Here is a 15,000-nt window from a genome sequence, read left to right on the forward strand (position 1 = left end):
AAATGTTTTGAAGAGGGTTAGAAAATTTATGGAGATTTCAGCTGACGTAAGAGGTAAAAATATCAGAGCAAACAGCATGTCGCTCAAGATTAAGCTCTGAATACGACGTGAAAATCCCAAATAACCCCAACTGTTTGTCAAGTTCGGAAATTGAAAATTTGATGTTGACGCAGATAACGATGCATTTTGAACTTTTTTTTTTTTTACTTATACGATTAATGAAACAGTTCCTATCGTGACGAGCGCAAGAGGATTTTCATTTGAAGCGAATTTCGTGCTTGGCCAAAACGAGCACCCATGCTGAGAGCAATCCTACAGAAATGAGATGATAAGGGCTGTGCGGAATGAATTGCAAGTCAACACTATTAGCATTTGATTGGTAAATCTTTTATTGAACGTCTCTCGATATCAAAGAAGGTACATACATTCATGGTCGCTCGCTTATGCCCGCCAAATCGACCACGCACTGGAGAAGAACATTCTCTTAGAATCCTCTTTATTAATTTATTCTCTGTGTTAGATTTTTTTGATAAGTGGGATCTCTTCTTTCTATATTTCACTTTACTTCATCTGAATTCTTCCTAATGGACACCATATTCTTTGGAAGCTTGGATTTCAAGTCAGTGGCCCCCCGTGGGCATGTTCCATATGAATAGGTTTCGTCTGCTGAATAATAATAATAATAATAATAATAATAATAATAATAATAATAATAATAATAATAATAATAATAATAATGTAATAATAATAATAATAATAATAATAATAATAATAATAATAATAAAATACAAGGCGACCCTATAACGACGCTATAATGTCGAGAATTAAAAGCCGCATAAATATTTTTAACACTACTGCAGCTTTTAATTCTCAATAATAATAATAATAACAATAATAATAATAATAATAATAATAATAATGACCTTATTTATTAATCCTGACGTGATGGTCGCTCTTGCAAGAGAATCTCATCCATCATGAGGTCGCTGTCTGTGGTTCCCTAGGATTTTATTGCGTTTTCATAGGTGGTCTTCGAATGAATACTTAAAAACACATGCCTCTGTTATCTCATTCTTAATAATCCTGCATAGACGCTTCAAGACCGTTCATCTATATATCTGTCTGTCTGTCCATTTACCTGTCTGTCTATCTATCTATCTATCTATTTATATAATATATATATATATATATATATATATATATATATATATATATATATATATATATATATATATATATATATATATATATATATATATATATATATTATATATATATATATATATATATATATATATATATATATATATATTAACAAGGGCTCTGACTCCATTCCTGGCCTGAATAGGTGCCAGAATCAGCCAGGTGGGGCCAGCAACCTCACTCCCCGAAGACTTGCAGAGAACCAGGAGGTTCGTAACTTCTCAAGCCAAGTTGCCAACTCCTCTGTAGGTAAAATAAGGCCTATGATGAACGGAGGTGCAGTTTAACGTCTGGAATATAGTGCAATATTTCACTGGGGGGCGGCCACCAATTTTCATATTATATATATATATATATATATATATATATATATATATATATATATATATATATATATATATATTCTCTTTCTCTCTCACAATTTTATTATTATTTCTATAATAGATTTTTTCCCCATTTGTATATTTCTTATTTATGTTATTATTATATAAATCTTCAATATTATTATTTTGTCATTATTTTTAATGGGGGGCACATGCCCAGGTGCCGCCGCCCCCCGGATCCGCTAGTGATTCAGAGTTAATATTATACAGGGTGTAACACGAGTTCATGCAAATATTTTGGGCAATGAGAGAAAAAGTCAATCTGAGCAGAAAATGTTCTATAAACGTATACATTTTAAGGCTTCGTCGGTGATGTGAATTTTTTAAATAACTGTTATCAATAAACGGAAAGCAAGATGGCGCACATTGGATGTCAGAGATATGGGAGGAAGGGTTGACGGAGCGCATTAGGCAACTGGATTGCTAGCCTTTTAATTATGATTTTTCTCTTACAGGTTACTGAAAAAAGTAACATTACAGTCCCTTCAACTAGTAAATCACCTGTGAACAGACTTCATGTCATTAATTTTAATGACTAGCTTAATTGTTGCATAACGAGTCAGGGCTAGGCCTACGCCTATGCTGAATGAGTGATAGTGACAGTGATCATGATGACAAGGAAATGCAGGTAGGGAGGATACTGCGCTTTGAACAATGTCAACTTTTTTTTACCTCTGTCGATTACTGAATGAACAGGCTACCTTTGACAGGAAAGAATGAAGAGAGTGAATTTTCCTTAATGTTTCCATGCTTTCTCATCTGACAGAAAAAGTTAAGTATACCTTAGTTTAACCAGACCACTGAGCTGATTAACAGCTCTCCTAGGCCCGAAGGATTAGACTTATTTTACGTGGCTGAGAACCAATTGGTTACCTAGCAACGGGACCTACAGCTCATTGTGGAATCCGAACCACATTATAGCGAGAGATGAATTTCTATCACCAGAAATAAATTCCTCTAATTCTTCTTTGGCTGGTCGGAGAATCGAACGCGGGGCCAGGAGAGTGCTAGCTGAGAACGGTACCCACCCGTCCAATGAGGAACTTCTCATCTGACAGAGATGAAAGCGTTTTCAAAGGTGCGTTTTTTCCTATGACTGGTGTGTGATGAACACTTTTGATGGAGAAGGTGAGATTTTTGATAATACGTTTTTGAATCTTTGATCGGTGTGTAATGAATAGGCCTATCTTTGATGGAGGAGAGATTCCATTGACAGAGAGGGAGAAGGTTTCAATGATGCATGCATTTTTTCCGCTTTGTTCAGTATCTAAAGAATACATTTGATTTGGAGGTATTTTTTTCACGTCGGCCAAATCGCCTATTTCCTTTTTGTTATAACAGTGGAGTTCACAACCGTGTAATCTAGGAATGGAACACCTGCAAAACCCGTAAATAAACATTATATCTGCATATTCCACATTACACATTGTCTCCAGTTTCTTACTCTCAAAATAAATCAGGAATTTGACGCTTGTAACCTGGACACTCTCTCTCTTATCTTGGTGGAAAAGTGAGACTGTTTAAAGTAACAAGTGAGCTCATCTGCTCCATCCCCCGTCCCCATATCCGTGACTATTTTGACATCCTGTACGCGCCATCTTACTTGCCCGTCTAATGATAACGGTTATTTTAAAAAACCTCACTGACAAACGAAGCATTAAATTGCATATGTTTATAGAACATTTTCTGCTCAGAACGACTTTTCTTTCAATTCCCAAAATATCCGCATAAACTCGTGTTACAACCTGTGTGTGTATGTGTGTGTATATATATATATATATATATATATATATATATATATATATATATATATATATATATATATATATATATATATATGTGTGTGTGTGTGTGTGTGTGTGTGTGTGTGTGTGTGTGTGTGTGTGTGTGGGAGGGTAGGTGCTCGTTTACTTATTGATATACCATTAACATTATTGCACTTAAATCCTACGTTTCTGTCGAAAAACTACTAACGAATTAAATCACGCAAACCCTCGCGTTCCCCAAATGAGATCGTGGTCAACAAAATTCGAGGAGCTATTGCCAGCGCTAACGAAAACAAGGAGATAAAACGAGTGGGAAAAATTTCTACCTCTTTTATGGAACCACATATCCGCTTCCTGTCTCTCGTTCATTAGCTATGAAAAGAATGTACTGTGTAACCTTTATACACTTCATTCGGTGTCATCCTTCCTGTTTACTTGACGTAGCTTTTTTTTTTTTTTTATTAGGACTCGAAAAAGTGGCAAAAACGATGCATTGTGGAACTTGACGGTGTCGCGAGGGAAAGGAATGCATAATCCCTCCCTCCCAGCTGACGAGAGAATGCAAAGATATGTGTAATTTATGCTTACCCTCTTCTGCCTCGCTGTCTCTGTCACTCTCCATGTCGAATGAAGATATTCAGCGTGAGACGTGCCACGCACACGCCTTTATATATTATATATATATATATATATATATATATATATATATATATATATATATATATATATATATATATATATATATATATATATATATATATATATATATATATATATATATATATATATATATATATATATATATATATATATATATATATATATATATATATATATATATATATATATATATATATATATATATATATATATATATGTATGTATGTATGTGTGTGTGTGTGTGTGCGCGCAATTGTAATAGCCACAATGCCCTCATAACTTTCGAATTCTTCGCGCTTTTTGGACACGCTTGCCACCACAAAGCCTTAAGATCCAAGTGCAAGATATACCAAGAAATTCTGATGTTCGGGAGCGGGAAACGAACCCGAGTCCCGTTAATCAGAACGGATTCGTTTCCCGCCCCCGGACATCACATATTCCCCGTATTTCTTGCCCTGGGATCTTAAAGCTTTGTAGTGACAAGCGTATCCGAAGAAGCGCGAAGAATTCGAGAAAGTTAAGAGGGCATTGTGGCTGTTACAATTACATAAATGTATCTGGTAAAAAGTGACCAGTAGATTCTACACATATATATATACACATATATACATATGTGTATATACATGTATATAAATGTATATATAAAAGTATATATATATATATATATATATATATATATATATATATATATATATATATATATATGACATTTTTTATCACACCGTGATTTATATACGATCATGAAGCTACAAATATCGCTTAATATCAAATCCACGCTACCTCGGAATATCCCCGATGGGAAATTATCACCGAAAGGAATTTATAAGTGATAAATGGACGGGCACTGCCGAGTCTCGATCCCACGACACAGGGCGCATCCAGCGAATCAGTCGGCGCTACCACTGAGCTATCAAGAGGTATAAGTTAACGCCGAGTCTGGTGTACTCATTTACCCGTCGAGAGCGGGAAATTGTACTTAACCGGCATTAACCCACCTCGACCATGATAGTTCTTTGGTACGTTGGAACACGCAGCTCTTTTATGACATTTTTTTATCACACCGTGATTTATATACGATCATGAAGCTACAAATATCGCTTAATATCAAATCCCGCTACCTCGGGAATATCCCCGATGGGAATTATCACCGAAAGGAATTTATAAGTGATAAATGGACGGGCACTGCCGAGTCTCGATCCCACGACACAGGACGCGCATCCAGCGAATCCAGTCGACGCTACCACTGAGCTATCAAGAGGTATAAGTTAACGCCGAGTCTGGTGTACTCATTTACCCGTCGAGAGCGGGGAAATTGTATAACCGGCATTAACCCACCTCGACCATGATAGTTCTTTGGTACGTTTGGAACACGCAGCTCTTTTATGACATTTTTTATCACACCGTGATTTATATACGATCATGAAGCTACAAATATCGGCAATATCAAATCCACGCTACCTCGGGAATATCCCGATGAAATTATCACCGAAGGAATTTATAAGTGATAAATGGACGGGCACTGCAGTCTCGATCCCGACACAGGAGGGCGCATCCAGCGAATCCAGTCGGCGCTACCACTGAGCTATCAAGAGGTATAAGTTAACGCCGAGTCTGGTGTACTCATTTACCCGTCGAGGCGGGGAAATTGTACTTAAGCTTCGGCATTAACCCACCTCGACCATGATAGTTCTTTGGTACGTTTGGAACAAGCAGCTCTTTTTATGACATTTTTTATCACACCGTGATTTATATACGATCATGAAGCTACAAATATCGCTTAATATCAAATCCATGCTACCTCGGGAATATCCCCGATGGGGAATTATCACCGAAGGGAATTTATAAGTGATAAATGGACGGGCACTGCGAGTCTCGATCCCACGACACAGGGCGCATCCAGCGAATCCAGTCGACGCTACCACTGAGCTATCAAGAGAGGTATAAGTTAACGCCGAGTCTGGTGTACTCATTTACCCGTCGAGAGCGGGAAATTGTATAGCTTCGGCATTAACCCACCTCGACCATGATAGTTCTTTGGTATTGCGTTTGGAACACGCAGCTCTTTTATGACATTTTTTATCACACCGTGATTTATATCACGATCATGAAGCTACAAATATCATGGTCAATATCAAATCCGCTACCTCGGGAATACGGGTAAATTATCACCGACTCGGGAATTTATAAGTGATAAATGGACGGGCACTGCCGAGTCTCGATGGACGACACAGGGCCTGTGTCATCCAGGAATCCAGTCGACGCTGCCACTGAGCTATTTATCAGGTATAAGTTAACGCCGAGTCTGGTGTACTCATTTACCCATCGAGGCGGATATTTCCTGAGGTAGCGTGCGTGGATTTGATATTAAGCGATATTTGTAGCTTCATGATCGTATATAAATCACGGTGTGATAAAAAAATGTCATAAAAGAGCTGCGTGTTCCAAACGTACATCAAAGAACTATCATGGTCGAGGTGGGTTAATGCCGGCTAAGTACAATTTCCCGCTCGACGGGTAAATGAGTACACCAGACTCGGCGTTAACTTATACCTCTCTTGATAGCTCAGTGGTAGCGTCGACTGGATTCGCTGGATGCGCGCCCTGTGTCGTGGGATCGAGACTCGGCAGTGCCCGTCCATTTATCACTTATAAATTCCCCTTCGGTGATAATTCCCCATCGGGGATATTCCCGAGGTAGCGTGGATTTGATATTAAGCGATATTTGTAGCTTCATGATCGTATATAAATCACGGTGTGATAAAAAATGTCATAAAAGAGCTATGGCGTGTTCCAAACGTACCAAAGAACTATCATGGTCGAGGTGGGTTAATGCCGAAGTTAAGTACAATTTCCCGCCTCGACGGGTAAATGAGTACACCAGACTCGGCGTTAACTTATACCTCTCTTGATAGCTCAGTGGTAGCGTCGACTGGATTCGCTGGATGCGCGTCCTGTGTCGTGGGATCGAGACTCGGCAGTGCCCGTCCATTTATCACTTATAAATTCCCCTTCGGTGATAATTCCCCATCGGGGATATTCCCGAGGTAGCGTGGATTTGATATTAAGCGATATTTGTAGCTTCATGATCGTATATAAATCACGGTGTGATAAAAAAATGTCATAAAAAGAGCTGCGTGTTCCAAACGTACCAAAGAACTATCATGGTCGAGGTGGGTTAATGCCGAAGCTAAGTACAATTTCCCCGCTCTCGACGGGTAAATGAGTACACCAGACTCGGCGTTAACTTATACACTCTTGATAGCTCAGTGGTAGCGTCGACTGGATTCGCTGGATGCGCGTCCTGTGTCGTGGGATCGAGACTCGGCAGTGCCCGTCCATTTATCACTTATAAATTCCCCTTCGGTGATAATTCCCCATCGGGGATATTCCCGAGGTAGCGTGGATTTGATATTAAGCGATATTTGTAGCTTCATGATCATATATATATATATATATATATACATACATACATACATATATATGTATGAAAGAGAGAGAGACTGACTGCTGTTAAGAAGTATCCTTCAATCTACTTATCAATAATACATAACATTATCATCTTTGCAGTAACTGTGACTCATTATTGGATTTAGGTGGGAAAAAGAAATTTCATAATGAGTAAGGGAAAGAAGCGTCATAGGAATCGGTAGATAAGTGAAGCATGTCTGTCTCCATTTCGAAAATAGAAAAGTGTTAACACGAAGGAGAGAGGAGCAGAGAATCACGTTTATCCAACAAAAGATGGAAATATTTTCGCGTCTTTTCGCCTTTAAATGTCTTATATTTTGATGATAATAATAATAATAAAAATAATAATAATAATAATAATAATAATAATATTATTATTATTATTATTATTATTATTATTATTATTATTATTATTATTATTATTATTATTATTATTCAGATCATGAACCCTCTTCATATGAAACAAGCCCACAGGAGCCAATGACTTGAAATTCAAGCTTCCAAAGAATGTGATGTTCATTTGAAAGACGTAACAGAAGGTAATATTAAAAACAGAAAGAAGAGATCAGTTATAAGAAAAGAAAAAATAAATTAACAAAGTTACAGGTAAACAAATAAAAATAATAATAGTAACGATGATAATAATTTCTTTTCACCCCAGTCAAATGATAATTTTAGCTTCTGAGAAACCGCTAATCCTTTCAAGCTGATTAGCGATGATCATAGTTGTTTTTTTAATAATAATGATAATATTTACTACTGATTTTGCGGATACTGCGAATGGGACCCCCTAAATAAAGCATCGGAGAATCATTCTGAAACGGCAGTAACGTGTTTATTAGTGTTTCACGAACCCAGTAGGTGGCATGTCTCAATTTCGAAATTTTTGCAGATCCTGCAGTTTTCCATTTCAGGGCGGAGTTGCCGTTTGTTCAAATCGGCTTTGCCCGATTCTTTGGCACCGTCGCCGCAGCGATTAGAATCAGCGTTGAATCTTTGTCTTGAAGAATTTCAGGTGATGTTGTCGGTTGCTGAAATACACCTGAAAGATTTTGTAATTATTTGGGAGAGAGGAAAAATGATTTTGTTGTTAGTTTTTGGGTAAATTGGCGTAATAACGTGATGATGGATTGACGTGGTCAGTATTATAGACCAATACTGACAAACTATTCCTAAAACGATTCTCCTCGTATTTTAATAATTTGCTTACATTTTTATCTATTTATTTATCACTGATCTCTCTTTTTCTGTCTTGCCTATTGCCTTCTGTAACTTCTTTCAAATAAACACCATATTCTTTGGAAGCTTCAATTTTAAGTCAATGGCCCCTGTGGGCTTGCTCTAAATGAATAGAATTTCATGTTTTGAATAATAATAATAATAATAATAACGTTAACAAATACGGTGAGAAAGATAATTGAAAGACCAGGCCTCTGGTAATTAATTCTCTCTCTCTCTCTCTCTCTCTCTCTCTCTCTCTCTCTCTCTCTCTCTCTCTCTCTCTCTCTCTCTCTCTCTTGATAGTGGCGGAAGCCTAATTTTTTTCCAAGCGATGTAGTTCATATTCCATCACCCTTATGAGATGTCATTTACCTGCAATTCCTATTTATAGTCTACGGAAGATTTTGAATTATTTAAATTATTTATTATATATCTCGCTTATTATTTAGTAATGCATCCTTAATTTAAATATTCAGCATTCATTTCCTGGCTCACTCAGATTCGTTGCACATTTCCGAAAGTCGGATGAGAAACCATAATCGTAGTTCAGAGCTGCATAGTTCGTCTACAACTGAAATTAAATATAATACCTTATGTAGTATTTATTTGATATGATTACTTCTTGCGACGTGTCTTGAACCTGATCAACGGTATCTTTTTTTTTTTTCTTAAGGGTACCGACCAGAACAGAAGCCTCCATATACATCGTGTTATCAAAAGGTGTAAAGTAAATCTGAATATAATTTTCACTTGAAGTCTCCTTGGATTTTCTAGTGAATCTGAATATCATTTTCGCTTAAAATCGCCTTGGATTTACTAGCAAATCTGAATATAATTTTCACTTAAAGTCCCCTTGGATTTACCATTTGCTGTTTATTAACTAAGAGTAAATGTTATCCAGAAATGTTACTTCTTCTTTCAAGGAATCTACCAAGTCTTCCTTCCCCCATCCATGATGACACACCAGGGCTCTCCATATTCAGATTCGGCTGCTTATGGTCTTTCAAAACGTGCAGTTATTCGTATGTGTAAGATTTATAGAAATGTTTGTTTTTCTTCAAAACGTAGTCGTATTTTGTTTCCCATACAATCGTCAAGTAATTCAACGAGGCTCAGTGACGTAAGTTATTACAACTTCGTCCTGTATGACTGAACCATCTGTAAGTGCGGACGAACCCAGAGCTATTCCACTTATTGTATTCGACTGATCCTTCACTCCTTGCAAAGGAAATTAACAGACGTAGACTTTTCCTCAATATGTGCCAGTCGTAGGAACGCAAATAACGCAGTAGTAAAGCGCTAAATACAACTGTATGACATCTCTTCTACATTCGAATTCCTCCCTGTTCTTCGTCAATTACGATTAGAGGCCCGTTAGTTTTGGCACTTTTTTGGTTGTACAAACATGCAGTCTGAAAATTGGTTAGCATGTTTTTGAAACCCTTCTCTCCCTCATTTGGGTAACTGGTTTAAGTACCTTTAGAAAACTTGGGGTTAGTGAGGTGCATTAGCCAGCGGAAATATGTAAAGGTACGGAAATAAGTGCATCCTGTAGACATGAACGTTCGCCATATCCGCAAACGCTTCTATCCGTAGGAGGAAGCGACAGTGATGTACTACTACTACTACTACTACTATTATTATTATTATTATTATTATTATTATTATTATTATTATTATTATAGATAAGCTGCAAAGTCACAGCAGAAAGCAGTCTCAATATTGGTATGGCTATTGAAATCCAGAAATAAAGATAAGATTTCGACGGAATATAAATATTTGTTATATTGTTTGATTGTGTGTGAGCCTACAAATTAGTTGGCAGTGCTATTAAATATATGTATATATATATATATATATATATATATATATATATATATATATATATATATATATATATATATATTATATATATACACTATATATATATATATATTATATATATATTTTTTCAAGTCATTCATCGGGACTCATGAGATTGTACCTGATAATACTGAATTTCGATAAAAACATGTCTTTAATGGCCTTCAATCGTTATGTGTATATGTACTGTATTTGTATATATATACAGTATGTATACATACATATATATAATGTATATATATATATATATATATATATATATATATATAAATATATATATATGTATACATACATACATACATATATATACTGTGTATATAAATACGCATATGTATGTATATATGTATGTATTCGTATGCATATGTATATATATATTTGTTTGTGTGTATAAAAACGCTGCTCTCACTGAGCCGTTGCAACACCTCACCATAAGTAAAAAATGCAGTTTATTTAGATCATAATACAGAATCCATTTTCGTGCGAAACGTAACTTGAATATCGAAGAGTAACTAAAAACAAAACGTTATAACATATACTGCGAACACTGTACTTTCAGTAATTTCTTATTTAATTTACGAATGACTTAAAACGTATAATTAATTGTCTGTGGTTTTCATTCGTTTTCTAACGTACCAACTAGATGAAGATTATGTATAATTACGCAAACGCTTATTTATTTTACTAAATGTTTAGATAACCGAATTGATTTTGTCAGTTTTCATTTATTTACAACATGCGCATCAAATATAAGTTTTGATAAGTTAATCCTTCGGGCCAGCCCTAGGAGAGCTGTTAATCAGCTCAGTGGTCTGGTAAAACTAAGGTATACTTACTTTACCTTTGATAAGTTCACTTTCATTTACTAATATTTCCCTTAATAAAATCTTCCCGTTTGACTGACGAACATATTTATCAAGACAGTGTTTACAGCTTACTTGTGAACATGTTTTTGCATATAACTTCCATTCACTTAATCAATAGAAAACTCAGATGTCCTGCAACCAATTACTTGGCAACGCCCAAGTGACACCTGAACTGTCTGAACAGATGACCAGTATGGAACGCAGATGGACAGACTTTACATTATGTTCCCGCTAAAAGACTAATTGAGTAGCTCTGTCTGTCTGGTTTGGCATTCCGTTCTCTCTCTCTCTCTCTCTCTCTCTCTCTCTCTCTCTCTCTCTCTCTCTCTCTCTCTCTCTTTGTCGCCCGTCGTGTTCCTTAGCCCTGACGATCGCTAATTCCTTTTCGCGCTGTTTCTTCTTCTCTCCCACAGAGTGACATAACTGAGAGCTCTTTGTGCTTCCCAAGGCGTCGCCGCTGAGAGTCACTTTCCTCCTACTGTGCTACCAAGCCTCCGACGGGAAAGCCACCTCTCAGGGGAACTCCGAAGGTACCTGTGAAAAAGCTCTTCAGAGGTGGTGTGGTCCAGTTCCCAAAACAGGAAGAATGCCGCAGCGAGACAGTGGTTCCCGCAACGGAAGTGCTGCTTGCGCTTGCACTTGCAGAAGGTCAAGGAAGAGCAAAAGGGGCGTGGCGCATCGACTCTTCAGAGTGCCTTGATATGCAGGCTCAACTTTGCCCGTCCTCAAATTGCTAAGGGAAATCGGGCGAAGTGTCAGTGGATAGTCCTTGTAATTTATTGGTCCAAACTCCTTGATTTTTGGTAGGCGGACTTACGTATAAGCAAGAAGTTACGTCCTGTTGAGAAAGAGAAATATTTCCTATGCCCCAAGTAATTATTAATGTTTTTATCAGTAGATTTGATTTCAGATGGCATCGGTTAGAAATGTCTTCTTTCTCCGACCCCTGATCGATGTAGGAATACTAAAGATAGAAGTACTATGATTCTTGTATACTTTGTTCATTTGTCAATTTTTCTTCTAATCACTATGCTGCTGAAGGCAGCAGTATACCCATTTGAGCCTCTAAGTGGTCTTTGAGACAAAATCTCTTAGATTTCCTTTCACCACACTTATAGTAAAGTTAACAAACACACAGACTAGCAGAGCCACGAAAATTCGTTTGGCGAGAATTTCGGAAGGAACGTTGACAGAACGATCTAGAAATATGTTAACGCAGCCAAAATGTTGCATAAATATTGCAGAAAGTACGCAATAAATAAAAAAAAAATTTTTTTAAGGCTGTCTAACTTGAATACTGAAACGTATTCTCAGGGAATAGGCCCGTGCTATATATATCTAGCAGAGGTTTCAGAAACCCCGACGATGCTGTAAGAGTTATAGTGTTGCCACTATAAGTAACAATAGGGAAGTCGTAACACTGAAATCCCGGGATAAAAGCGGAGAAGTCGACTAGACCAGAAAGGAGACGTTTAATGATACGAAAATAAAATTCCCTTAAAAAGACTTCATACGTTGCAATCATATATTTCGGACACTTCTGTGATTCTACGTTTTCCGGTGGAAAAAAGCAACGCGGGAACGTTATTGAGCTTGTACGTTCTGGAATAGTTTCTTGGGGGACGGGTATTTAAAACTTTAATGAGTCGGCTGCTTTATCAGTGGAGAGCATTGCTTTCAGAGTGAAGTGACTACCTACCTTCTGCTGGTTAATAAAGTGTTGTCTTTCGAAGACTGGAAAAACGGCCTGATCAAGACACGAGGGAAGAAATTTGTCTTTAGAAACAACTCCATTCGATTTCTTGAGGCAAAATATTCATAATGGATTTTAACAACTGGGAGCACCCCTTTGGAGATAATGGGTCATTCTCGTGTGGAGAAGAGCATCCACAGAGCAGCGACCTTCACGAATTTCAGCAGGATGAAACGACACTTGAAGGAGACATGAATTCGGCGTTTGATGGTTTGTCCTGCGAGGACATCCTAAGTGAGGTAGGAGTGAGCATTGACACGGACTTCATCACGTCTATAGCGTCGAATTCATTTGGCGATGTCCAGGACATCGGGCAGCCAAATGGTGGTGGGGATGCCTTGCAAGTTCAGTGCCGCAACGCAGGCCAGTTAACAATGTTAGAGACCCCTTTGGAAAATCATGGAGGTCATTCGGTATTCGTGACTTCTCTGATGCCACAACCAACACCTTCTCGCAGCAATGAGAGCTCGGTAAGTCTTGCAGTTTGCCCTGATGAAAATCACATATTTAACTGATTGGGAATAGCTTACCCATGTTTGTATAAAATTCTTGGTTTTTGGCTTAAGAAAATCTTAAATCAGTTCAGCTTTTGAGATTTTCTCGTAAAACTATTTTAAGTACACTACTTTGCATAAGTTTCGAAGTTGAATTAGTAAAACTTTATATGAAAAAGAAAAATGTTTTCAGTGTCATAAAAATCGTAATATTAAGGTCTGATATACAGATATCTATGTCATTAGCCAAAAATGGGTTTTGTGCTGGACATAATACGTTTGTTTATTCCTAGATCGGAACGGAAACGTTTTACCAGTCCACCATTCAAAACTCGACGAATTCGGACCAAAACGACAAGGACTACCCACAGACACCTTCGCCCTATTTCTCTACGCAATTTGCGGAGAGTCAGAGTTTAGCTTTCGCATCATCGTGGCACTCTGAGGAATCTGTGAACAACGCCTCTGTTACCCCTCCTTACCCTTCTGCGAATGCAAGCACCTCTTCAGGTATGGAAACGACAGTCCCTTATCACTCATGTCCTTCCACCTATTCTGAAAACAGCAGCAGCATGTCACCGACGGAAGAAATCTCAGCAAATACTGTGTGTGTTCCCTTTGGCGGTGGCTTTTTCGTCGAAGGTCTGGGTACGCAGAAGAACCAAAGTATACCTGAGCGACCCCTTTGGGAGCACAGGGGCCCTCGGGTGTGTCACCTTGCAGGAGAGGAGAAGAAACAACACAGTAGGGAATTGGCGAAAATCAGGGCTAAGGCATACGCCGAGCGAGAGAGAAAGAGAGGTTTGAAGGCCAACGCAGACTTGAGGGTTCAGCAAGAAAGACAGAGAAATCTGACTCAATTAAGTGAGTCTTTTAGCAGGATGAAGATGAACTGTGTGTCCATCTGCGATCAGTACTCATTACCTGTGCCGAGAGCTTCAGATGTTACTCCGGTGGCGGATTTAGAGGTGGCGGCGGCCACCCCCCGGCCCTTCAGCTATGAATGGCGCCCCTAAGAGTCGATTATTATCAAACGTCAATGCCAGCAAAAATCAAAACTTATAATAATAAAATATTAGTAGTGGTAGAGGATGTGCTTGATAAGTCTGCTTTAGAGGGCAAACATAGGCTGGAATTTGTTCTTTAACTTTACTGTTACTATGCAAACGCCTAGTATGTTAGCATGACAAATGCTCTACCCAGTGTACTGTTTGTGAAACATGTAAATTGAATTGGTTACCACTTACCTGTGCCAAATATGTATTTTTCTTTTTACTTTACTGGTAAATTGTGTACTTTGCATTATTTGCTTGACCATTAGTATGC

At 37.7% G+C, this 15,000-nt stretch overlaps 2 protein-coding genes across 2 annotated transcripts in view; both read left to right on the forward strand.

Moving 5' to 3' along the window:
- LOC136831519 (uncharacterized) overlaps positions 1-15,000 on the forward strand; it is a 185,572-nt gene that overhangs the window by 108,171 nt on the left and 62,401 nt on the right. The window lies entirely within an intron of this gene.
- Positions 13,101-14,815, forward strand: LOC136831520 (uncharacterized). Its single transcript, XM_067092087.1, has 2 exons — positions 13,101-13,650; positions 13,968-14,815. Exons 1-2 carry the CDS (start codon positions 13,249-13,251, stop codon positions 14,688-14,690), a joined length of 1,125 nt encoding a protein of 374 aa, XP_066948188.1. The 5' UTR covers positions 13,101-13,248; the 3' UTR covers positions 14,691-14,815.

This window comes from Macrobrachium rosenbergii, chromosome 48 (assembly GCF_040412425.1).
Source record: "Macrobrachium rosenbergii isolate ZJJX-2024 chromosome 48, ASM4041242v1, whole genome shotgun sequence".
NCBI classification, from domain to species: domain Eukaryota; kingdom Metazoa; phylum Arthropoda; class Malacostraca; order Decapoda; family Palaemonidae; genus Macrobrachium; species Macrobrachium rosenbergii.

Coding starts and splice junctions, on each gene's coding strand:
- LOC136831520 (XM_067092087.1), top strand. CDS start 13,249: ATGGATTTTAACAACTGGGAGCACCCCTTTGGAGATAATGGGTCATTC. Junction 13,651..13,967: donor CTCGCAGCAATGAGAGCTCG/GTAAGTCTTGCA, acceptor GTTTATTCCTAG/ATCGGAACGGAAACGTTTTA.